The sequence below is a fragment of the Triturus cristatus genome, chromosome 8 (genome assembly GCF_964204655.1).
Source record: "Triturus cristatus chromosome 8, aTriCri1.1, whole genome shotgun sequence".
Taxonomy (NCBI): domain Eukaryota; kingdom Metazoa; phylum Chordata; class Amphibia; order Caudata; family Salamandridae; genus Triturus; species Triturus cristatus.
Genome location: NC_140591.1, coordinates 1,566,286,638 through 1,566,314,519, shown reverse-complemented (window position 1 = coordinate 1,566,314,519; position 27,882 = coordinate 1,566,286,638). Strand labels below are relative to the sequence as shown.

The following is a 27,882-nucleotide window of genomic DNA, read 5'->3' as shown; positions in this document are numbered from 1 at the left end:
CGCCGGTCGGAAACATGAAACGGCATACCTAAGCGACATGCGGAGGTCCTAACGGCATGAAAATGGAATCCTAAGACGTCGGAACGGCTGGGCATGCTTGGGCACGGCTGAGGTGACCTGCAGATATGGAGGGACGGTGCCAAGAGGCGATCTGCACGCCGGGCTAACTCTGCCGGCTCAGAGTCAGGCAAGATGGCGGCACCCGGTGCGGCTTTCGGACCGCGATGGGCTCGTCGGGTGTGAGCTGCAGGGGCGGAACGGCTGCAAACACTGTCTATGGCGGCGCCCTGGATGCGGAGGTGGTCGCTAACGTGGCTACCGGGCAGCGACCCCGAGGAAGATCGATGGTGAGAGCGCGGCAGTGAGGACGGCTCTGGACGCAAAATGGCGCCCGCCATCGCGGCGACCGGTGAACCACGGCAGTAAGTGAGTACGTGACTGTGCACGGCTGGACTGGGAGGCAAGCGGCGCACTCGACACTCGGTTGCGGCATACCATGTGAGTGGCGAGCATTGCTCTTGGTGCTGTGATTGTGGGACAGGCGCGACCAGAGAAGGGCTGAACATAGCGCCGAGATACATGCGGAGGCTGCGGGGCTGCTAAACGGCTGAGCCGGGAGGTTCTGATGTGAGCTGCTCCGGCGGACGGGCGTCACTGGATGGTAGAAGGTGCAGTGGGTGACTGAGGAAATGACCAGAGCGCACTCAACTGTCCTCGAAGCACGGACGGGGCCGGAGGTACAGCGACAGCGTGCGGGTCGAAGTGGCGCTGACCAGGCAACGGATATCGCAGTGGGTCGGCGGTGCATGGTCCGGGGCAATCTCCGGCAGAGTGAAGTGCACGTGAGAAGTGGCTCAACCGGCGCGTGACGTGGACCGTCGCAATGGGAAAGCACGATAGAGTTCAGTCTAAACTACAATTCGATGCAAAAAAATCCGCGAAAGCGCTGTCGGAGACATCAGAGGAGGGTGCGGAGGCCGCGCAGGTGGCACCAGTGGGTATGGAGGGCGCCCTGCAGGCTATACAGCAAAGCTTGCAGGACATTCATGGCAAGCTAGACTCCATTACCTTGCGGGTGGACAACATGGCGGCTAAGCTGGATGGGCACGGGGAGAGACTGGTGGAAGCTGAGACCCCTATCTCGGCGGTTGAAGACGAATCGCACACCACGGCCCGAAAATGTGCGGACATGGAGCGGCTGCTAGATGTTATCAAAAACAAGGCGGAGGATTTGGAGGCGCGTTCCCGCCGCAATAACGTAAGAATCATGGGTATTCCGGAATCCATGAACATAGTAAAGATGGAAACCTATGTGGAGGAATTGATCAAGAACGTTTTTGTAACGGAGTTCCTCTCACCCATCTTCCTGGTGGAACGCGCGCATAGAACATTAGCCCCAAGAACAAAGCCTGGCATGCCTCCAAGACCTATAGTGGCACGGGTCATGAACTACCGAGACCGCAATGCCATCCTCCGCATGGCCCGGGACAAACGCAAGGTCAGCTATCAGGGAAACGACCTGGAGTTCTACCCAGACTTCACGGTGTCAGTCCAGATGGCACGTAAAGAGTTCAATCCGGTCAAAAAGAAACTACGAGAGCTGCAGAATGAGTATGCTATGCTGTATCCAGCACGACTGAAGGTAACATATGACGGGAAAACGGCGCTTCTCCAGACGCCTAAGGATGCACAAGACTTTGTCAAGCGGATCACTAACAGGCGTAAGGAGCAACGACGCATGGATCAAGGCGGGGACTCGGACTGAGGGCTGCTGTGGAGGTCAGTGCCATGTATGAGACTGCGGAAATACAGGGCCGCTGCTGTGACCGATGCTGCGGGGGTTGAGATGGACGCTGCTGCTGCTGCGCAGGAGGTAACGGTTGCGGGAGGATGGCTAACACAGGGCGCGGTATGCACGGTGTCCCATGTGTGGGAGGTGAGATGTAGGCTATGCCGCCCCTCTGATGGATACGATTTCTCTCCCACAAGCTTCAGGACACGCGACACTGTGGGTTGGCTGAAGGGAGGAATGGTGGGATTGATGGGCCAGGCGACATCATGGCGCACTGTATATTGGGTCACCATATGAAAAGCCAATGTTGGGGTATGTGATTGTTGTTCTGACTAAGCAGGGACGTACTAGGATCTCGCGTGTACCCCGAATGGGTAACCAACCACATCCATTAGATTGGATGGAGTTGTGCGCTCTTGGTGGGTCCCCCACACGGGTGTTCCCCAAACCAAGTTGGGTTGTGATGTTGCATTGTAATGGGGATTGTCTTTGGCAGAGTTGGGTTGCTGAAGTGGGTGGGGGGTGGTTGGGGGGGAGTTGGGGGTTGTTCCGTAGGTTGTGGTACGAAAGGGGCATTACAGCTGTACAGGGTGGTATTGAGGCACGCGATCAGAAGGGGCCTGTCCAGGTTGCATGCAGTGGCAGTTGCTGCCAGCTGGTTGCCATTGAAGTGCGAGACAATCAGATAAAAGATGGGCGACAGTACGTTACGTAATAAGCAGCTGTCATTCCTGACATGGAATGTGCGGGGGCTGAACAATCCCAAGAAAATAAGACATGTCTTGGCATACTTAGACCGTCATCACATAGATATTGCTATGTTGCAGGAGACACACCTCACACCAGCAGCACCTATGTCTATTGGGAGTAGATGGGCCGAGACAATGCACTGCTCGTCGTACTCCTCGTATTCTAGAGGGGTCATGATTTTGATTAGAAAGGGGGTACAGTTTGATGTGGACAATACGTTTAAGGATGAGGTGGGATGATTTGTTCTGGTAACGGGCAGATTGAGGGGACATAAAGTAGCATTGATTAGCACCTACGGTCCAAATGTGGACGACCCGGACTTCTATCATACGGTGTGGAATAAAATTAGTGAACTACCTGATATTCCCTTGATCTGGGGGGGAGATTTCAACATAGCGCTGACGGATGGGTTGGACAGATCAGGCATCACAACTGAACCCCACACCAGGGCTAGGAGACAACTGCAGGCTATCATGGCTGACAGGGGTCTTGAGGATGTATGGCGGACAAGGAACCCGGAGAGTAAAGAGGCGACCCACACGACAGCGGTTAGTAATAGCTGGTCCAGGATAGATTATTGGTTGGGGTCTGCGGAAGTGCTCCTATGGACAAGGTCCGTGTGCCATTTGCCTAGGACTCTATCGGATCATAATCCGGTCAAACTAACAGCTGAACTACCGTATTATATACCCCCCCATTTAGTTGGAGTTTTAATGCACGGGCACTGACTGACCCATTATATGCTGAAGTAATAAGCACGGCTATTACGGAGTATTTTGACCTGAATGCGCCCACAACGGACGACCCTGGGTTATTGTGGGAGGCGTTTAAAGCTAACATTAGGGGGATCTGTATAGGCACTAGTGCAGGCATACTGAAAGATATTCGCCAGCAATTGGTGACAGGAGAAAATTCGCAAGTTAGAGCGAGAATACGAGCGTACACAAAATACTAAACTATTAGGCGACATCAGACACATAGGTGCCGATTACGATCCTGTAAAAACCGGGTACGAACCGTCGGACGGAGCATATTCTCCGTCCGACGCGTACCCGGTTGTAACAATATACAAACATGGAATTACGATTCGCACGGAAACTAAATATCCATACGAATCGTACAAAAACCCGACCGACGAAAACAAACATACAAATGCGATCCGGGAAAGCGCCGGCGTGACGTCGGGACGCACGCAGCCTGCCATTCACGAACCAGGAATTACGATTTGCACCGACGTCATCCCGCACGGACAATATTTTCCGGCTGCCAAAAACTGCCGGGAAATCAGTACGACGCGAACAAGGAGTACCTGTACGCGACGGACAGACATGGACCCGAACCTACGTGTCATCCCGGCCCTCATAGCAGTCGACCTCCTCTACAGGTTCGGACGCAGACGCCACAGAAGGTCAGAACAACTAAGGGAGGGGGAAAGGGGGGGGGGGCAGGACCAGGGGCAGGCCACAAAACCCCCACCAAAGTCACACAGCACACATGCCCTGGACATACCTGACCCCCAGGCCCTGGTCACTACGAGGGGGTGTGGGCGTGTCCAGCAAAGCCAGCGTCCGCCACAATGGAAGTGCGTGACGACGCGAACCGGCAACACAACAATACTGGTACGTCCCATACCCACGCCTTAAGAGCGTGGGTACGATTCGTACCACGCCCACACCTACGTCACCCCAACAATGGCGGGACGGCTGTACCCACGTGGCAAAGGCCTGGGTACGACCCGCACAAGCATTCCATAGCGTAGGTACAGATATGTACGGACCGTACCCCCACCCCCGTATGCATGGAGTGTACCCCCCACCCCAACAGTGTAAGTATGACCCGTACCCTCACCCGCGTACGTATGGAGCGTACCCCCCACCCCAACAGTGTAAGTACGACCCCTACCCCCACCCGTGTATGCATGGAGCATACCCCCCACCCCAACCGTGTATGTACGACCCGTACCCCCACCCCCCTATGCATGGAGCGTACCCCCACCCCAACCGTGTATGTACGTACCGTACCCCCACCCCAACAGTGTAAGTATGACCTGTACCCCACCCGCGTACGTATGGAGCGTACTCCCACCCCAACAGTGTAAGTACGACCCGTACCCCCACCCGCGTATGCATGGAGCGTACCCCCACCCCAACCGTGTATGTACGACTCGTACCCCCACCCCAACCGTATATGTACGACCCGTACCCTCACCCGCGTATGTATGGAGCGTACCTCCACCCCAATCGTGTATGTACGACCTGTACCCTCACCCGCGGACGTATGGAGCGTACCCCCACCCCAACAGTGTAAATACGACCCGTACCCTCACCCGCGTACGTATGGAGCGTACCCCCACCCCAACAGTGTAAGTACGACCCGTACCCTCACCCGCGTACGTATGGAGCGTACCCCCCACCCCAACAGTGTAAGTACGACCCGTACCCCCACCCGCGTATGCATGGAGCGTACCCCCACCCCAACCGTGTATGTACGACACGTACCCCCACCTCGTATGCATGGAGCGTACCCCAACCCCAACAGTGTAAGTACGACCCGTACTCCACCCGCGTACGTATGGAGCGTACTCCCACCCCAACAGTGTAAGTACGACCCGTACCCCACCCGCGTACATATGGAGTGTACTCCCACCCCAACAGTGTAAGTACGACCCGTACCCCCATGGAGCGAACCCACACACGTGTATGTTCTAAGCGTACATATTGTTAAATAGGAGGGGTGTGTGCAGAGTCCTCCCAGCAGTGCCCAGACACAGGAGGGGTGTGTGCAGAGTCCTCCCAGCAGTGCCCAGACACAGGAGGGGTGTGTGCAGAGTCCTCCCAGCAGTGCCCAGACACAGGAGGGGTGGGTGCCTAACACTCCCAGCAGTGCCCAGAGACAGGAGGGGTGGGTGCAGAGTCCTCCCAGCAGTGCCCAGACACAGGAGGGGTGTGGGCAGAGTCCTCCCAGCAGTGCCCAGACACAGGACGGGTGGGTGCAGAGTCCTCTCAGCAGTGCCCAGACACAGAAGGGGTGTGTGCCTAACACTCACAGCAGTGCCCATGGAACGCAAAGGGTGGAGTAACCACAGATACCATGCCCACAAATTTCAGTCAGGTGCACAAAGACCCTGCAGTACATGTACCACATGTGTGCGAGGCTGGGAGTATACGCATGCATAGCACAGAAAAGAAAACATGTCCACATGAAGTCATGTCAATAGTCCACATACACAAGTACAATGACTACCAAGGATGCCACGAATGATGCAGGTGGAGACATTGCTCAGCATGCATGTGCAAAGTTGAAGGAGTCCGTCACACACCCAGCTAATGTACACACAGCTCAGCGCTAAATATTGGGAACACCCTGCAGGGAAGATGTCAGGGTACTGTGGTAAATAATTTAATTACCTGTACTATTTTTGATACGGGAAATATAATAAGAATAACTCAGTAAAATGAGAGGCAGAATCCGTGGTATTAGAGGTTCTGAAAGGGCTTTATTCCTTGTACAACTCGAGTTGTAGGCATCATATTCAATCACCACGGAGGTTCAGGAAGTGAAGGCAATACATTATTGACAGATAATCATTTTTATAGAAAAGGCATTACAGTGAAACAGATGCAGGAGGCGTAACAGCTGATAATACAGATAAAAGGTGCATACGTAACTAGAAATAGGCGTAACTAGGTGTTACTAGAAAACGTCATTATGCATGATGTCAGCAATGGGTGGATCCATAAGAGAATCTTGCAATGTCAGCAGAAATATTTGGCGGAGATGCGCGCGCAGCCGCATGACGTGTGATTGACGTGCAACTAGGGGGTGAAGGGGACTTGACATTCAGCTCTACATGTGGAGACAGAAGTCTGAGGGGTCAAGTCAACCTAATCCTGAATCATATCTAACATCCTATGTTTAAAGAACTACGTTATCCTAAAGGAAGGTTTCTCGGACAGAATCTATTCTATACTGACTGTGAGTGCGTGTACAAGCGTCTAAGTGTCTACATGGGATGCGAGGGCAGAAATCTTCCATAGTAACAGGGGCTATGAATTACTTGCACAAGGACAGCAAGGCCGGGCTCTTCGCTCGGTAGCTGGAAGAATGTTTACCTAAACTAGTAGACAGGAATGCATTGGATGAGGAGCGGAGCAGATAATCTTGAAGGTGAAATACAGTTTTTGGCAGGCAGACAGGCCGAAGTCAGGCACCGTTAGCCGCGCAGGGAGTAGGACAAAGTTCATGGATACAGATGTGAGCTCAAACTGGAGCTGTCAGAGGTAGGAAGCAGGGAAAGGCTTGATGGCAGCATTCAGGGCCTATTCGCCTGAACTGCAAAATAGAGTAACTGAGCCATACAAAGTCGGTGGCCTTTCATACTTAGGAATAGAATATCCGACCCATTCATGGCGGATCTGAAAGAGGACATGTTGACGGTGGACGCACATATGTTTGCGTCTTCATAACTGGAACTGGAGGGAACATACATGTACTTGTAGCTTATACATGGAGCCGTTGGGGTCTAAGATAGGGGACATAATGGATCACGAAAATTCATATTTCCACATTCCCTCCTTGTCCCCTACTGACCTCAGGAGATATCGATCTTCATTAATCCATCAATCTGTTCATATAACATCATTTGTTCTTCTTTCTTCATCCCGCATTGTGAACGAAAACTTGGATGTGGGATACACGATGTGGCGCACAGACCACAAATCGCTGGCCCACATTGTAGACATAAGCAGCAACTGAATAGTATGAGAAAGCCAATACCTAGGAAGGATAGTATTCTCCATCCCCAGGCTGACAACACGCTCCAAAACCAACCGGACCAAGTCCAGGTGCCTGGATTCTGGTGTATCTGGCTTATAATCTTATGAAGGCGAGTTATAGCTTTATATACAGATGGCAAATTTTCTGGGATAAATATACAGCAACTTGATCCGATGACCCTACAAGCTCCGCCCCTATCGGCCAGGATGACGTCAAGGACAAGACGATTTTGAAGAACAACAATCCGCATCGCAGACTGCTCCTCTGTTAAGTTGCCTAAGGCGGAAATAGTTTCATTTACTACGGCTTCAAGGGTCCTGGTTAATCTACGTATCAGCTTACTATTAGTGACTGTGCCTATATAGGGAAAGAGACCTTTATTGAAATCTGTATATTTTTCCCATGCCGTCTCGGTGTAATCGACAATTGGGAGATCTCTCTGCTGTCTAGTGTGTACTAAATGGATATTCCTATGATAATCAGGAGGGGCTAGGAAAACAGGTGGCAGTAGGAATGCTATGTAACAGGTGCCATCCCAATCTAGAGGTAAGCGTGTATATGCGGTCTGACCACATATGAAGTAGGAATGATGGGAAGCTCTAAATGTAGACTTGCCTTGATCACTGAATTTTATTACAGTGGTGCATTTACTATGACCCATGTGTATGGATCCATTCTTTCTCACACATAATTCCCCTTTTACTGGGAATACTGACATGGCGGGCAAGATTGGTGTAGTTTCGGATTCAACGTTCAGGATCATGAGGTTAAGTGTAAAATTACCTAATCCATATACTTCATTTTCTAGATCAGTTCCTGTTCTTTTGGGAAGTCCCTCCTTGTTAGGGTAGCAGACTTTGAGTAAAACTAGGTTCAGGTTTCCCCATACCCAGTTGTCTTGATAAACTACTGAATTTGAATCTAGGGAATTAATCAAACTAAACCATGCTCCACAGGAGCCATTGTGTGTGAACGGATATGGAAAGAGAGGCAATACTCCTTTATAGTTCTGATAGGGAGGGAGTCGGCCACATATCCAACAATTTGTGGCATTGCTGATCTGATGGGAATGATGTAACATACTAATAAAAGTGTTATTACGCAGCGCAAATCTATAGGATAATTCATGCGGAGGTAATTCGCTAAAAGAATGTTCTGCAGTTACATTGTGATCGTGCGTGAGAATAGGGTAATACATGTGCAATAGTATGCTGACAATGATGATCAGAAAACTTAGAAAAAACAAAATTAATAACGTTACTGTGCAATGACTACGCAGTGATTTACAATACGCATGCTTTTTCAACTGTCTTTCTCTATTCAGGTCTAGAGGATACATGTCAGGGACAAATTCAACCGCTTCACCTTGGAGAGGACTTAAACAATCAAATTGTCTGACTTTTTAGACCTTAGTTTTAGTTTGTAGAGTTCAGAGTTTGTAAATTCAGTCTTTTCAACCAAAGGGAGTTTTGAATCAGTCTGTGAGGGAATGCAGGGCTGACTTTTTCCATCGGATGGTAGTCCATAAAATTTCTTGATATGACTCGAGTGTAACCATCCTTTTCGACCCTCGATCTTCACGGCTGTCCTCGTCGTCAGTAGCACGAGTTGAGGCGATTTCCACCTAGGATCCAGCTGAGACTTCCGGTCAAAATTTCTCACTAGCACCAGGTCCCCGGGAACTACGTCATGGGGTTTTACCTCGGTGTTATCGGGAAAGGCTGCAGCTACCTGTGAACGACAAGATTGTAGTGCAGACATCAAGGAAGCCAGGTAATCTGTCAGCATATTACAGTCAATATCAGTGATTTTGCGAGGTATAGGCGTCCCCCACATATTTGGTGGTCTACCGAAGATCACCTCATACGGGGATAGCCCTGTTCGAGAATGTGCTACTATTCTCATGTAAAAGAGTGCAACCGGTAAGGCTACTATCCAATCGACTCCTTTTTCTCTACATATTTTGGACAATCTAATTTTCAGAGTTTGATTATGGCGTTCCACGAGACCTGCTGCCTCGGGGTGTCGGACACAGTGAAATTTCCATTGATAGCCTAACAAAAGTGAAACGTGTTTCATTAATTCGGATGAGAACGGCTGGCCGTTATCTGAGTAGACAACACGTGGTAAACCATACCGTGGGAAGAATTCTCGAACTAATTGTTTGGCAGTAGTCGGAGCAGTGTAACCTGAGACGGGATACGCCTCTGTCCAACGGGAAAGAGCGCATACAACTACAAGGACATATTTGAATCCTCGACAACGTTCCATCTGGATATAATCCATCTGGAGGACTTCAAAAGGGTGATCAGGAGGTTGAAATCCACCCTGCTCTACGGGGATGCTTTTACCTGGATTAAACTGACAACATATCATACAGGTACGGACTTTCTGTTTAGCTGCTGCTCGTAAATGTTTGTTGAACCAAATGTGTTGGATACTGTCTAGCATAGCTTTTTCTCCTAGGTGCGCTGGACTATGTATTGTATTAATGACGACTTGAACCATTGAATCGGGGAGAAACCATATAGATTTTTCCTTCGTCATCCATCCTTGATCCGTTTGGATCCCTCCTAATTCAGTCCATTTCTTTATTTCATCTGGTGTAGCATGTGTCTGTATGTCAATTACATCAAGAGCGGGATCCTTAACTGTCATACAACATGTTGGTGTCGGAACTATTGTCTTTGTCACGTCAGTTGCACGAGTCTGATTCTGAGCAGTCTGTTTGGCTGTTCTGTCAGCTAAATCATTACCCTGAGAAATGATATCGGTAACTTTCGTATGGGCTTTGCATTTCATAATCGATATTGCAGTGGGTAGATGTATTGCATCTAATAAGGCATGAATGAGTGGTCCGTGCTGGATGTGGGCACCGTGAGAAGTTAAATAACCTCTCTCTCGCCACAGCACGCCGAAGTCATGGACGACTCCGAATGCATAACGTGAATCTGTGTATATGTTAACTTTCTTATTTGTGGCTTGAATACAGGCTTGTGTCAGAGCGATGAGCTCTGCTGCTTGAGCTGACAGAGTGTTAATACAATTTGTTTCGATGACTTCAGTGTCTGTTGTGAGTGCATACGCGGCCACTAACTCTCCTGTACTTGTTCTCATGCATGAACCGTCTTCATACAACGTCAGGTCTGGATCTGACAATGGGACATCTATCAAGTCTTGTCTAGGTTTTGTCGTGATAGTAATAACTTCACTACAATCATGTGCTAGTGGGTCTGTTCCGTTTACTGGCAAAAGTGTGGCAGGATTTAATGTACTACAACGTCTGATTTCTATGTGTGGCTGAAACAATGTCAATTCATAACCCGTAAGTCTCGCTATATTCAAGTGTTGTGTTTGTGTTCGGTTCAAGAGAACCTCTACTGCGTGTGGTACTTGTACTGTCAATTGATGTCCTAATACTATAGAATTGCTTTGTCTGATTGCTAAAGCTGTCGCTGCCACTGATTTCAGGCACGCAGGAAGAGCTTGAGCTACGGGATCTAATGTGCTAGAAAAGTAAGCACACGGTTTATGCGATCCTGCTTGTTCCTGTGTGAGTACTGACAAGGCAGTACCTTCGCGTTCCGTAACAAAGAGTGTAAACTGTTTACTGTAACATGGTGTTGCTAAGACAGGTGCTTGGCATAAAGCTTTCTTTAAGCTTTCAAAGGCATGTGTATGTTCTTGAGTCCAAGGGAGGACAGTCAATGTGGCTGCCTCCTGTGTTGTCAACTGAATGAGTGGTTTTGCTAGAAATGCATATTGAGGGATCCACTGCCTGCAGTATGAAGTGAGGCCTATAAAAGCCCGCACCTCCTTCTGTGTCTTGGGTATAGGCATGTTAGCAATTAACTGGATGCGGTCGGGTGTAAGCTGCCTTCCCTCCTTGGACAGCGAGTGCCCTAGATAAACTACTCGCTGGACACAGAATTGCAGCTTAGAAGGGGACACCTTGTGCCCCGTGTCGGCCAGAAATTGTAAAACCGTCAGTGATGCTTTTTCACATTCAAGTTCGCTTCGAGCGGTGATCAGCAGATCATCGACATATTGAAGCAGTGCAGTGTTCATTGGCATGTGGATACTGTCAAGTTCTCGTTTTAGTGCTTGGCTATAGATGCTGGGGCTTTCTGTGAATCCTTGAGGTGCGCGTGTGAATTTAAAACTTCGTCCATTCAAACTGAATCCGAACAAGTATTGGCTTTCCGGATCTATTGGGACGCTGAAAAAGGCATTCTTGAGATCAATTACAGTAAAGAACGTTGCTTTGGAGTCAATGGCTGTCAGTAATGAAGAGATGTCTGGGACCACGGGGTATTGTGGTACAATGCATTTATTTAATTCGCGCAGATCAATAACTAATCGATATACTGGCGGGGCTTTTGTATCACTTCGTTTAAGAATCGGAATTATCGGGGAATTACATACATTGGAGTTGGTTTCCACAACCACTCCTTGAGAAATAAGCTCGTCAATGATTTGCAGTAAAGCCTCCACAGCATCCGGAGGTAACTTGTATTGTCGTATTCGTGGTAATACTACTCCTGTCTTAAGTGTGACTCGATATGGTGTAATGTTCATGCAACCAACATCAGTGGGGCCTTGTGCCCATAAGTGTGTAGGTAAATTCTGCAGTCGGTGATCCATGTCTCGGGACACATAGTGTCCTTTGAAATCACGTAAAAATAATCTTACTCCTTCCGGAGAGCAACATATTATAGCTCCTAGAGCTTTCAATGTTTTTATACCTAACAGGTTTTCCGGACATGATTTAGTAAGCAATAAATCTGTAGTTCGTGTCAAGGGACCAATCGTCAGTGGAAGAGGTTGTGATACTTCATTAATGATAGGTTTTCCTGAAAAACCAAGGGAAATATTCTGTGAGCCTGAGAGGGGTGCCCCTGGAACTTCGCTACGTCGTATTGTTGTTCTGCTTGCCCCTGTATCAAGTAAAAATTTTCTATCTTGACCTAATAGTTCACTATGTACATAAGGACCTTCCTGATCTACAGGAACCTCAATAAGGGGTAAGCCAACTTCCTTCTCCAGGCTATGTCATGCGTATCGTTGATAATCAGGATAGTCATATTGTGCATACTGGTACATCTGTTGCGTTGCTGCTTGTGTGGCAGCAATAGGCTGTTGCTGTGATGCAGCTACGGTCAGTGGTGGAGCTGCCTGTTGCGGAGCTGGCCTAGATTGCGCATGCTGAGGGAGTTGCGTTTGGTTCTGATCCTGTCTAGGTGGACGTGGTCTTTCCTTTGTTGCACCTGTGGCGATATTGTGTTTTAAGACTGGACAATCGTGTATATAATGACCTGGCTGCTTACAATAGTTGCATGTCCCTTTCACAGGACCTGCTGAATCACTGGATTGTGTCATACCCTTTTTATGACCGTCAACTGGAACTGACTGGGCAACAAGCATTTTCATTTTTGTGTCTTTCATACGTCTATGTTCATGGTCTTGTTCCTCTCTAATTCTATTGTGGTGATATTGTAACATCTGTAACATTTGTGACGGGGTGTTACCTTGCCAGGTACTCTCAAATTTCAATACTCTATTCTTAACTTGGGGCAGGGAATTCTCAACTAATTTTGTCACAAACAGATGTGGATAAGATTCGCTACTCGCTTTTATGCCACTATTTATACCAAAACATTTTTCGAATCGAGAATAGAAATCACTAGTGTCTTCATCTTGCTTTTGTTTACAGGCTGAGATCGCACCCCAGTCTTCCTTTTTCGTACTTAATAAACGTGGCAGTACCTGTACTAGCAAACCTGGTAAGGTTTTAGTCTTGTCCCCAAGTCCTGCACCTGGACCTCGGGCTCTTTCTTCTGTTTCTAATGCTGTCCAATCTATCTTTTGGTCTCCCACCTCCCAATCTTTTTCTTTGAGTTTTTCGTAAATGCCAGCAGGCATTAATACTTTCAATATTTTCATAATGTCAGGGTAAGTATATTCTCCCATGAGTAACATGTCTTTAATCTCTCGGTGGAAACCCGCTGGATCTTTATCATGACTGGGTACCACTTTCTTCATTTCTAATAGTTCCATTTTAGATATGGGTGTGTATACGAATACACGTTTAAACTCATTGTCATCACCCTTTATTGGGTGCACTTCACGTAAGGGATTCTGTCTATCCATATAATACGTCGTTCTTTCCTTGATGGGCAGTGAGACATGCTCTGGGCATACGAAAAGAATATACTGGTTTCTGTATTCTAGTATTTCTCTAATTAAATCAGTACCTGAACCTCTCCATTTATTCGTGAGTAATTCAGTCAATATATCAGGTAAAGGACCAGGATCGGAGTGTTGGCTTTTATATAATATAAGGAGATGTTGAATCATGTATATGCTGGCTAAACGCTGTTCGTCTGGGGTAAGATTCAGAAACGTGCGAGCCAGTGCATCATCATTGTATTTTCCGGGACTGTCAGCCCATAGTACTGCTGATCTAGCTAATTCTTGCTCGTCCATTGAATCAAGTATATGATATCCCCTCCGTTCTCGGAGCAAGTTGTCGGCGGCTTGAAACAAGTGCTCGGGAGATCTTATATTTATTATGGGTGTTTGGAAATTTCTATTATTTTCTGGACGTATCGGACGTACCGAATCATTAAAGCATCTAGTATTGTTAGAAAATCTTCCTCTACCTACATAAGCCATCGTGTCTACGTGTCCTGTTGTCATTCCTAATTCTTCCCCCTCCTCTCTGTTTAGTTCTACCTCGTCTACCTCTAATCTTTCTTCGTGTATTCGTTCTATTTCTTTGCGGATCTTTCGGTACATAGCTACTATACATGGCTGTCTATCATGTCTTCCTTCTGATATATTCTGTCCCCAAGTGACAAGTTTTTGCATTTCTTCCGGATTTACCCCCGGTCGGTCTTGATTTCTGATTACACAGTTGATAAGGAAACGTAACAGTTGCCCCTGTACCTCTGCTTTCTGGTACTCCATGGCTCTGCTAATACTTTCAGGACCTCGCCCTGTCTGAACAAAGTGATATATATTTTCTAAATGTGTAGTCATTCCTGGTAGCTTCTTTAAATATATTGCAGCTCGTCGGATACGTAATGATGATAGCAGCATTTCGTCCCGCTTACCGGGCACAGGATCATATCCACAATCTACTAGAAGTTCCTTAAGCATGTCGGGAGTTGCTAATTTGGGCGTACGTTGGTGCGCTAATTCTCTAAGCGAAAGTTTATTTCCTCTGGGTGGTGTAGAAAAAATGTCTGTCGTACCTCCTGTAGCACCATCTGAGGTGCTGGGCGTGAAAGGATTTGTCGGATGTAAGACAGAAACCGTAGATGCGGAAAGAGCGGTAGAAACAGATGTGGATGTCGGAGTGTGTATCAGAGTTTGTTGTTGTGGAGGTACAGACGGATGATCTTGGCGTTGCGTACCATCGGTACGCGGTCTATGTGATGCGGTGTTAACATACTCGGGAGCTGCGTCATCTAAATAGGAGGAAAGAAAAACATCTTCTGCGGTTTTGGGATGCCCTTTGGGATGTACTTTTATCGGAAATAATGGGGGTGGCAAGTCTTTCGGTATTTCCGGGGTAGCTTTAGGTAACCCCTCGGTCAGAAGAGGATACATACCATTCATAAGGGCGTTTCTTTGTCTATCTACTTGTTCTGATCTTACTCAAGCACCTTCATCAATTAGGAGATTTTCTTGAACTCTATTTTGATTCTCCTTCCTTTTCTCTTCCTGTCTGAGTGCTTTTTCTGTACGTCTATATGATTCTTTACGCCATAATTCAATGGCATCTTTCTGTGACTGTCTAGCTTTCTTTTTCCATAATTCTTCTTCTACTTTCATGATGCAATCCGCATCCCAGGTCCCAGCTGCGGGCCACCTCTGACTCTCTGGTAATTCTTTGGTGTAGTCCACCCATAAATCAAGAAATAATACGGCGTCTAGGCCATGTTTATGATACATGAAGTACCCTGGAGTGTCCCTAGGAGGAATGGGAACAGCTTCTTCGAGTACCCCTTTTCTAGTTTTGATCTGTCTTAATTTCGAGAAGAGCGGCATTTTGAGAACTGGTTACTTAATATGAAACACACTTAATACGATAAACACAATAATGAACAGTCATTCATACCACGATATGTAGAACGTATTTAAAAAACATTTAACATTTAACATTTAACATTTGACGAACAATAATGATTAGAAGAAAACTAGTTACCGGCATAATACTTAATACTAGATAATACTGAATTATATACGAGACATACTGGATATACTGCTAAACAGTACAGATACACTGCTAAAACAGTGCAGACCGGATCTGTGTACCCAAACCCGTCTTGACCGGCACGACTTATGTGCACGTCTAAACGCCTCCCCGGCAATGGTACTCACCGGGTAGCTCGGAACGGAAGGCCTCAGAACTGAACTGGACTGGACTGGACCGGACTGGACTCGACGCGGAACTTCGGGACTTCGGAACTTCGGAACCTGGTGGGCCTCTGTATACCTCGGATCTTGCTCTCTCAGCTAGGCTCTGGTCGGGATACTTCGCACTTCTCACCGCCTCGTCTGGGTGTTGATCGCAGCCTCAATCGCCCCCGCTTGGCCGGAGGGAGATACAGGAAATCCTGCAGGTACGCGTTTTTGTCCGTTCAGCTGTGGCAGGAGACCGGGCCTGCAACGCACCTCCGGCGCGTGAGATGAGAAAGTGTCCCTGTTCGGGCGCCAATTTATGTGGTAAATAATTTAATTACCTGTACTATTTTTGATACGGGAAATATAATAAGAATAACTCAGTAAAATGAGAGGCAGAATCCGTGGTATTAGAGGTTCTGAAAGGGCTTTATTCCTTGTACAACTCGAGTTGTAGGCATCATATTCCATCACCACGGAGGTTCAGGAAGTGAAGGCAATACATTATTGACAGATAATCATTTTTATAGAAAAGGCATTACAGTGAAACAGATGCAGGAGGCGTAACAGCTGATAATACAGATAAAAGGTGCATACGTAACTAGAAATAGGCGTAACTAGGTGTTACTAGAAAACGTCATTATGCATGATGTCAGCAATGGGTGGATCCATAAGAGAATCTTGCAATGTCAGCAGAAATATTTGGCGGAGATGCACGCGCAGCCGCATGACGTGTGATTGACGTGCAACTAGGGGGTGAAGGGGACTTGACATTCAGCTCTACATGTGGAGACAGAAGTCTGAGGGGTCAAGTCAACCTAATCCTGAATCATATCTAACATCCTATGTTTAAAGAACTACGTTATCCTAAAGGAAGGTTTCTCGGACAGAATCTATTCTATACTGACTGTGAGTGCGTGTACAAGCGTCTAAGTGTCTACATGGGATGCGAGGGCAGAAATCTTCCATAGTAACAGGGGCTATGAATTACTTGCACAAGGACAGCAAGGCCGGGCTCTTCGCTCGGTAGCTGGAAGAATGTTTACCTAAACTAGTAGACAGGAATGCATTCGATGAGGAGCGGAGCAGATAATCTTGAAGGTGAAATACAGTTTTTGGCAGGCAGACAGGCCGAAGTCAGGCACCGTTAGCCGCGCAGGGAGTAGGACAAAGTTCATGGATACAGATGTGAGCTCAAACTGGAGCTGTCAGAGGTAGGAAGCAGGGAAAGGCTTGATGGCAGCATTCAGGGCCTATTCGCCTGAACTGCAAAATAGAGTAACTGAGCCATACAAAGTCGGTGGCCTTTCATACTTAGGAATAGAATATCCGACCCATTCATGGCGGATCTGAAAGAGGACATGTTGACGGTGGACGCACATATGTTTGCGTCTTCATAACTAGAACTGGAGGGAACATACATGTACTTGTAGCTTATACATGGAGCCGTTGGGGTCTAAGATAGGGGACATAATGGATCACGAAAATTCATATTTCCACAGTACACAGAGGAAGAAATACACATTTGGACAATTTCACCATGCAGCAACTGCTTACATGAACAGAGAAACCTAGCTAACACCGTGTGATGGCACCCAGATCCCAGGGTCGCCCTATGACCAGCACACTAAAAAATGTCCCACACACCCAACACATGAACACCACCCAAAACCATGTAGCAGCCCCACCAACAGCAATACCAGCAAAGCAGTAGTTTTCCAAGGGGAAAAAAATAAATTGCTTTATTCAGCATGAACCAAAAAATCTTGTTTGTAGGAAGTTCAATATTTACAAAGCCTATAGGGCAGTCCAGAAGACACAGCTGGATGGGGGACACAGTGAGGGCATCATGTGGGGGGGAAGAACCAGGCACCGCAGGGACAGGAGGGCGAAGGGTAGGTGTCGTGGGTGCAGGGATGGAGGACTCCACCACAGGGGGTGGGGCAGGGCCAAAGGCGGAGGCCAGGATCTCGCTGCACACCTTAGCAAGGTCCTCCAGGGAATCCCCTGCACCCGAAGGAACCACAGGCCCCAAGGAGCGGGGGGGTCAGAGGGATGGGTCGCAGCGCCACTGGGGGAGGGTGTAGACAGGGGGGGGACTCAACCACCCTGACCGGGGACTCCCTTGACCGCTTGTGGGGTGGTGTCACTGTGGGGCTCAGGGACAGAGCGGCCATGAAGGAGTCTTTGTGTGATATGTGGCCAGGAGAGCTGAGGGGAGGGGATTTGGAGGGAGTGGATTTGGTGGAATGCGGACTCCCACTCTGGCTACGTGTCTTACGTTTGCCCCCCGACTCAGTGGGTGTGCCTACTTCACCCTGTGTGTGCGTGCCAGGAGGTGTGCGGGTGACCTTCCCTGCTGGTGTGGTGCCTGTGTCCGTCGTGGTGGGTGCATGCTGACGTCTGGGTGTACGTGGGACAGGCATGGGAGTGGGAGGTGTGGATGGGGCAGGGGTAGGGGGTTGGACGTAGCGCTGCAGGAGACCCACTGCTGCAGTCAGTGTCGAGTCTATCGACCTCAGCAAGCTGCGTTGGTCAGCCTGCGATGAGTGAATGCCCTCCAAGTATGCCTCCATGTTGTTGAGGACCTGGCTGTGGCCATGGAGGACATTAAGGAACGCAGCCTGACCAATCTGCAACTGCCGCTGGATTTCCACAGACTCGGCATTGGCGGCAGCCGTGGAGACAGGGGCAGGGGGTGCGGTGCCTGGCAGGAAGGAGACATGTGGTGACCGGGCACGTTGGGAAGGGACACGAGCAAGTGGGAGGCGGCTTATGGCAATGGAGGGGGCGGGGTGCGATGTTGTGCCGCTGTCAGCTGGTGGTGCAGCCTCCGCCCACTCGGAGAGATCATCCTCGGACCCGTCGGCTTCATATTCGGTGGTGCCAGTGGACAGGTCCTCGGCCTCACTCTCCTCCGCCTCTGTACCACTCAATGTGCCAGCCACGATGTCAACGCTGGCACTGGTGCTCGGTCCCTCCGCTCCGTCTGTGCTCATGTCTCCCTCCGTGTCCCCCGACGATGCTGTGGGCAAGGTGAAGAGACAGCAATTAATCACACACCTGTATACATATGTCACATGAGTCCAATCTACATAGGTTACAGTGCACAGCCTGAAAAGAAAGATCAGTAACATCTACAAAACAAGGTACAGATGTAGGGCATGCAACACACAGTTGGTTGACCCACCATGCCAATGAAAATCCATGGAGAGCATGACACAATAGCAAATGACATGAAATGGAGTTTGACATAGGAGCCAGGCCCTGGGGACAATCCAGCACTGCATCTGCACCACACAGCGTTGCCGACAATAGGGATGAGGAGGGACCAAATCCATGAGCTTGAGGCACATGCTGCATAGGTAATACTGAAAACATGCCCAACATGACTGGCTCACTGCACCTTGAGTGTATGTCCAGCCAAACATCACACACTGGCCAGAACTAGCAAGGAGATTTCAGGTTTTGACATGTAGGCTTGCCCCGCACCAACCACCCCCTACATGAGACAATTTGTTGAGACACAGGTGGCACTTACATTTCTTAGTCTGGGTGAAATACACAGGGGATGCATAAATGCAAGATTGGACGCCAAATACCTGAGGTGCGCCTGTCCAAATAATCATATACAAATGGCCAGCATCAGATGATTGTAACAAGACACACAGGCACTGGCCACTGTGACTATGAACAAGGAAAATCAGGTCAGGCTGTACAGTGGACACTTGTACTACATTTCACGTCAATATACATGGTGCCAGGGGACAATGGCACAGAGCACAACCTATGCTGTAGACACTGAGAGTGTCCACGTTTTGTGATGACACACATGACACCTAGGAAAATATGACCCAGGGGACAGTAGTGGCAACACAGCTCCATGGTCCTGAATGGGAATGACTGCAACACACGCCACCATCCCTGCACTATGCGTATCGCACACTCATGCACATCATGTCACAGGCCACAACATAGGACATGCGCACTGTAAGGCATGACACTTGTGAGACTAACTCCCATGTCTGGACTCTGCATCAGTGCCAACTGACATGGAACCCACATGTACTGAACTGGACAGGGCACAGGCAAGGTCCCAAAACCTGTTACACACCACCCCCACACATGATGCTACAGGCATAGTTCACGTGGAGAAAGTGCCAGCCTAGATAACCTTGTGAAGGAGTGACTACACACAGACCAGGGAACACATTGCAAGGAGGGGAAGGGAGGCAGGAGAGCACAGCTATACAGTGGGTAACTGGATCTGCACAGCACCTTTAAAGCCTGGCAGTGTATCCATGCAACTGTGCACTTACAAATGCTGGTGAAACACAACAAGCACACATGTACCTACCCCCTTCCTGCTGCTGCATCTCCTGTAAGCGCCTCTCCAAGTCTGGAAAGACCACCGGCAGCACACGCTTGTGGATGTGGCTCAGTCGGCGGCGCACGCGGTTCTTATGGCTCTCAGGTGAGTCCCCCAGCAGGACCCGTGCGATCCTCCGCGTCCAGCACCGGATATCCTGCCAGCGTTTCCTCACCTGGGACAGGCGCCGCTTCCGACCATCCGCACTCCTCAAGGCGCTGACGGCGGTCAGCCATATCTGCTCCTTGGCAGAGGCGCCTACCTGTGAGGATGAACAAGTGACACTACATCAATACACCTGGCACATGTCACAGAGACACATATTAGAACACATTTGCTGTTTACAACAAGGCATAGTATGCATCCAACACATTGCACCTTTGTCATAGGGACATGATCCTCTGGGGAAGGGCAAAAGCAGTACGTGCCATTGAAAGGACACAGGTGGAATGAGGGCAACTACACAATCAATGATCCAGCCTCACACTGTGCATCACAAGCTACACCAGGATAATGTGCAGCACCTCTAAGCAGTCACATGCCACAGGCCACTGACGCTACAGCAGCAGAGTACACAGACACACACAGGCACAGGACGGGGAACAACCTTTACAACGCAACTTTTACAACGCACTACACTTACAACGCATTTTTTACAACGCAACATCCACTACAACGCATACCATTACAACGCATAATATTATATTAAAACCCCTACACTATCCAACACTTACCCTACTGTTGCACCCCCTGGAGTTAGAATAGTAATTTTTACCCCCATACTATCCAACACTTACCCTACTGTTGCACCCCCTGGAGTTAGAATAGTAATTTTTACCCCTATACTATCCAACACTTACCCTACTGTTGCACCCCCTGGAGTTAGAATAGTAATTTTTACCCCTATACTATCCAACACTTACCCTACTGTTGCACCCCCTGGAGTTAGAATAGTAATTTTTACCCCTATACTATCCAACACTTTCCCTACTGTTGCACCCCCTGGAGTTAAATTAGTAATTTTTACCCCTATACTATCCAACACTTACTCTACTGTTGCACCCCCTGGAGTTAGAATAGTAATGTTTACCCCTATACTATCCAACACTTTCCCTACTGTTGCACCCCCTGGAGTTAGAATAGTAATTTTTACCCCTATACTATCCAACACTTGCCCTACTGTTGCACCCCCTGGAGTTAGAATAGTAATTTTTACCCCTATACTATCCAACACTTACCCTACTGTTGCACCCCCTGGAGTAAGAATAGTAATTTTTACCCCTATACTATCCAACACTTACCCTACTGTTGCACCCCCTGGAGTTAGAATAGTAATTTTTACCCCTATACTATCCAACACTTGCCCTACTGTTGCACCCCCTGGAGTTAGAATAGTAATTTTTACCCCTATACTATCCAACACTTACCCTACTGTTGCACCCCCTGGAGTAAGATTAGTAATTTTTACCCCTATACTATCCTATACTTACCTTAAATGCAATGTAATATTATGCGTTGTAATGGTATGCGTTGTAAAGGTAGTATGCGATGTAATGGAATGCGTTGTAAAGGTAGTTTTTAAAAATGCGTTGTAGTGTCCTGCGATGCAATGGCATGCGTTGTAGTGGATGTTGCGTTGTAAAAAATGCGTTGTAAGAGCATGCGTTGTAAAAGTGTGCGTTGTAATGACGTACATCCGCACAGGACATTCACCTGCCATTGCCAAATGCAGCGACAAACCTCACTCTGCACATGTGCCACTAGACTGGGGGGGGCTCACAGGTGTGGGGCTGGCTCTGCACGTCAGACACACAGCACTGCTCCCTGCTCACATCACATGGCCAGGGTATATCTATCCCTCATGCAGCTGGGGTGCTACACTCCACATATGCACCCACCCACATGACAGGGGACTTACACACACACCGATGTCCAGGGTACGAACACATCATGTGGACACTCTCAGCACAGGTACACAGAACTAACACACATCTGTGGGTACAGTCACCTGTCACACTGGGCTGACCACATAATCACATGAGGACTGTAGAGGCAACATTCCCAGGAGGATAAGACAGGCAGAATGTGGCATGCACCATGCAGTGATTGTCACAGTAAACACGATGCAAGTGAGGACGGCAGACATGCACCACTGCATGCTCTGGCTGGGAGACATCAGGCATTCCCCCCCCTGGGACACCCCTACAGTACATAGCATGTGTGAGACACCTGGACACAATGGCAGACGTCACAGTCACAAAAAAAGGACACAGTCTGTGCTAGTGGACTCTGCACTCACCTGATACCCTGATCGCCCATACAGCATGGGGTACTATGGGAGGATCACATCCAGCAAAGCCATGTTCTCCTCCAGGGTGAAGGGCTGTGACCTCTCCACAGACCTTGACATGGTTCCAGGGAATCAGTAGCAGCAGCTGGGTCGTGGAATCCAGAGATGTGCAGGCAAGTGCTCCCTCATGGGACCTGGCTGCCTTATATCTGCCTTGCTGGCCTGTTTCATGCACAGGAGTACAGAGTGATTGGTCACTCACATTTGCATCCTATGTTTCCTCCAATCCCTTCAAACCTAGCACAGTCAGTGGGTTCTTATTGTGTTTTTTTCTTCAGCATGATGTCAACCCCACAAACACATTGCAACAAAGTAGATTCATTCCAACTGACTTCTGCTGTGCACCTTCCAGAACAAATTCAAACTTTAAACTTGGTCTCCATGACAACCAGCATGCATGTAGGCCTTAATACTTGTCCCTCATGTGTCCCCTATGTAATTTTGAGCTTCACACACAGGTACGGTGTGTTCCGGGGCCCTAGGGCACCCCAAATGCATAGCAACGGCCCGTACAGGCGTGTGTACGGGCCATACCACTATGAGTCCGCATACGCAAGAACACCCATAGTGGTACGGACCGTACACGCGTGCGTACGTTCACTATCACTATGGGTGTCCTCGCGTATGCGTACTCGTAGTGGTACGGCCCGTACACACGCCTCTACGTTCACTATCACTATGGGTGTCCTCGCGTATGCGTACTCGTAGTGGTACGGCCCGTACACACTCCTGTACGCTTACTATCACTATGGGTGTCCTCGCGTATGCGTACTCGTAGTGGTACGACCCGTACACACGCCTGTACGTTCACTATCACTATGGGTGTCCTCACGTATGCGTACTCGTAGTGGTACGGCCCGTACACACGCCTGTACGTTCACTATCACTATGGGTGTCCTCGCGTATGCGTACTCGTAGTGGTACAGCCCGTACACACGCCTGTACGCTCACTATCACTATGGGTGTTCTCGAGTATGCGTACTCGTAGTGATAGTGAGCGTACAGGCGTGTGTACGGGCCGTACCACTACGAGTACGCATACGCGAGGACAACCATAGTGATAGTGAACGTACAGGCGTGTGTACGGGCCGTACCACTACGAGTACGCATACGCGAGGACACCCATAGTGATAGTGAACGTACGCACGCGTGTACGGTCCGTACCACTATGGGTGTGCTCGCGTATGCGTACTCATGGTGGTACGGACCGTACACACGCCTGTACGCTCACTATCACTATGGGTACGCATACGGCAGCACTCCCATAGTAATAGTGAACGTACGCACGCGTGTACGGTCCGTACCACTATGGGTGTGCTCGCGTATGCATACTCATGGTTGTACGGACCGTACACACGCCTGTAAGCTCACTATCACTATGGGTACGCATACGGCAGCACTCCCATAGTGATAGTGAACGTACGCACGCGTGTACGGTCCGTACCACTAAGGATGTGCTCGCGTATGCGTGCCCATAGTGATAGTGAGCGTACTCACGCCTGTACACTCACCATCACTATGGGTACACATACGGCAGCACTCCCATAGTGATACGGGAACGTACACAGGCCCTCTTAGCAAAAGTACGGTGGTTTTCACACATCACAGTGGTGACAGGCAGCACACAGGAAGGAATAGGGCTGACATACTTGTCCATGGATGGACATCAAGGTATTGTCTGGCCAGTACTACATGTGTGGGGCACAGGTGTGAAAGGCTGTGATGTGGCACATTACTCCTGAGTCGAGAAGGCACCAGATGTATGATGAGATGTGTACACATGTAATGTGTGACAGTGCAATGTGTGCCAGGCATGCCCTTGACTCCTTTGACATGTGTGCATGTCGTACTGCACACTTGGGATGAGCGTCACTGGCATGGCACGGACACCAACACACGGAAGTGTCCCCTGAGGCCAGGTACAGGGGTTACCACACCTGACATGTCACTACCCACGGTGCACGATGTGACTATGTCATGTATGTGTGGAGGATTCGCATTAGCTTGATGTTGGAGCTCCCTCAAAAGCTGCAGCTGTTGCAGCAACCAACATGTGTCTGTGTGTAGATTGACATTGCACACTGTTCCGCACACCATGCCACATATGGTATCGGATGTGAGGTGCGTATGTATGCATGGGACACGGAGTAGCGTAACAAGGACATGTCTGCATCCTCTCTATGAATGTGTGGTGAGTCATCACATGTACACCTTAATGGCAAGGTGTGTGGGCTGTCCTAGTGCAATGTCATGTGACCTGTGGCTCTAGTGTTCCACTACCAGTCTCTGAAATCGACATCCTACTTCTGCTGATGTGTGGATGTATGTCACTCCTGTCTTGCGTCTGGCTGTTCACTTACACTGGGACACAGCTAATCCCATGCCATGGCATGTGGAGGTTCACAATCTCCATGTTTAGCTGGGTCTTGGTAGGAGTGTCACCTGGCAGTCATACGTATCCAGGGCATGTGGCACATACCATACTCCGTATGTAGCATATGTGTATAGACAGATTAACATGTGCTCAGTACAAATAAATTGTTGTTGTGGTGCACTCACTCTTCCTTGTCACTTCCAAATTACTGCAGAGCGCCGCCTCTTCCCCGACCTATTCCGGACTTGGCTGCCATGCGGGAGAATGACTGTATCCGGTGCTACCGCTTCCCCCAACGGTTGATTCTGGAGTTGACGGCGAGACTGGCACCACACCTGCAACCGCTGCACAGGTATCCTACGGCACTGACACCCAAGCTGAAGGTAATGGCAGCCCTACATTTTCTAGCCACGGGTACCTTTCAAAATACCATAGCTCATGTTGGTGGCATGTCCCAGAGCATGTTCTGCCGTGTGCTGCATGATTTCTTAGAGGCCATGTTGATTCACCTGGATGACTTCATCCATTTCCCAACCCCTGAAATGTTGACTGGGGTCAAGCGTGGATTCTATGCCCTGGGAGGGATGCCCCATGTCATTGGGTCCATAGATGGGACACATGTGGCTTTGGTACCACCACAGGCACAGGAGGTAGCGTACAGGAATCGCAAGCACTACCACTCCATCAATGCCCTTGTGGTGTGTCTGTCCAACATGGTGATTTCACATGTCTGTGCCCGTTTTCCAGGATCAGCACACGATGCCTACATCATGAACGAGCATGTGTTGTTGGTGGGTACAGTCTGTCTGTCCTGTATTTTGCGTAGACTTCCAGCACGACCGCTTCTCCTGTCCTACTTATGTCCATGTGCTTTCCATGTAGGGGACGCTGGCTATCCCAACATGCCATGGCTGATCACACCTCTCCGCAACCCCATCACGCCGGCCCAGCTCTGCTACAACACCGCCCATGGCTGGACAAGGCGAGTGATAGAGAGGACGTTTGGTCTCCTGAAGAGCCGATTCCGATGCCTCCACAAGACCGGCGGCGCCCTCCCATATGCCCCGGCGAAGGTCTGCAAAATCTTCATGGTCTGCTGCATGCTGCACATCATGGCAGTTGAGAAAGCTGTGCCACTCATCCTGGATCAAGATGACCAGGACCATCCCCCGTGGAGGACGAAGGGCTTGGCAATGGGGCTAGTGATGTGGAGGATGTGGAGCCGCAAGAGGACATCCGGACTCGGCTCATACGCGACTTCTTTGCTTAGTGGTGAGTACCAGTGTCTGAGTGTGCACGCATTGGTCCCCGTGTGGCATGTGTTGCGATGTGTGTCTCCATCTGCATGTATGGCACGTGAGTCAGAGGTGTGTGTGGATGTGTCACTGGAGTGATGGTGCCAGTGATGAGTGTATTTCCCCAGTCATAATTGTGACCTAGCATGTTGTCATCCATACATGTGTCGAGTACATGCACATGCAAGTGGCTGTGCTTTTTGTGGCTGACTTCTTGTGTGTCTCTCTTCCCCAGGTACTTGCGCATGCCGTCTGCTGCTTGCATTGTTGTGGCACTGCTATTCCTCATGGACACGTCATCGTGTGCTGACTCAGCGTTACACGCACGGACAAGTTTGGAAGTCTCCTTAGGGTAAGGGATGCATCAGGGGTGTATTGGGTGTGGCAGTAGTTCACGATGTATGCACACTGCCCCTGTCGATGTTTGTTTCCTCTGCAGACATGTTGCATCACCATGGTACACATGACATGCAGATGGGTACACCTGAATAGATGGTCAGACTTGTTGACAGTCATCAGTGATGGGATTGTGGAATGTGATGATGGCATCAATGTGTGTAACACTGCCCTCGGACACATACGGTTTGCATTGGCTTGACATGGTGTGGGACTTCCACATCAGCGGATCAATGGTGTATGGCAGGCTCTCTGTGAGCAGCAGGGGGTGTTTAGCTGTTAGCCGACACTTGTGTGCCAGTTCCATGGATATCACGCATTTGTGGTGCAGAAGTGGCGTGCCAGTGTTGGACCCACATGTTACTCCACATGACCCGTTCATGTGTACTCCGACTTGCCTCTGCAATCCCAAATACATGACTAATAAAGGTGTCCCTATGCCTCCAAGGTGCCTCTTCTCTGTCAATGCTGGTGTGTTGCCATGGTGCATCCGGCATGTCTGGCATGGTTTTCCGTGATAGTGGCTATGTGTCTATGTGTAGAGTAGCAAGATGCAAGCTGTTTGTGTGGGATTAGACCGTGTATTGTGCATGATGTCCATGACTGTGTGGGTATTGTGACATGTGCCATCCCCATGCATCCAACGTTGGCCAGGCCACCATTCTCTGCATCCACCTGACTCAAGCTTGCAGGACATGGTTCTGCCACCTGTCTACACATACCTGGGTGCCCCCAGGACACTCGACATGATCCCTGACCTCTGCGCATGACTGTTGCTGTACTCAATATGTCTGTCGGCACGGTTGTGCGGCCACCCCCTCAGCTGGTTGGGCCCATCACGGGTGTGTATGGTGCTCCATGTCTGTCTTGCCTAATACACTGTGACCCGTGTGTCCTGTGCCAGACTCAGGCCCCAGGGTGTGGATGGTTGAAGTCAAATGAGAACTCAGGCATGTTTAGACTTTACAAGACACATGTAAGGTAATAATGCAACCAGCAGGCATCTTCTCTTCATGGTGTGACTTTTTATTTTAGTGGGCGGGGGGGGGGGTTTGACATGAGGGGCTTTCCGGGTGTGTGGAATCCAAAGTTCACTAGGGGAGTTGGTGTCCTTGCCATTTGAAATCCTCAGAGTCCATGCCACAGTCTTTGTCAACATTGGTCAGACAGTGAACAGCAAGGCCATGTGGCAGAGGATGTCTTTTGATGCTGTGCTGCTGTTGCTCCAGTGGGCCAGGTGCCAGGCTAAGGTGTCCTGGGAGATGATGCTGTAGCGCCGACCCTCACGGTCTTTTACGTGGACGACCCGCCCTCCTGCGGGGACCCTCAGAAGCAGGCCGTGATGATGTTTGGGATGCTCCATCGGATGTT

At 49.2% G+C, this 27,882-nt stretch overlaps 1 protein-coding gene across 1 annotated transcript in view; it reads right to left on the bottom strand.

The window, feature by feature from the left end:
- LOC146806172 (olfactory receptor 51G2-like) overlaps positions 1-27,882 on the bottom strand; it is a 47,566-nt gene that overhangs the window by 6,565 nt on the left and 13,119 nt on the right. Inside the window, exon 2 of the mRNA XM_085623882.1 lies at positions 1,554-1,679. Coding sequence (XP_085480008.1) covers positions 1,554-1,679 — 126 coding nt within the window. The remainder of the gene's footprint in view (positions 1-1,553; positions 1,680-27,882) is intronic.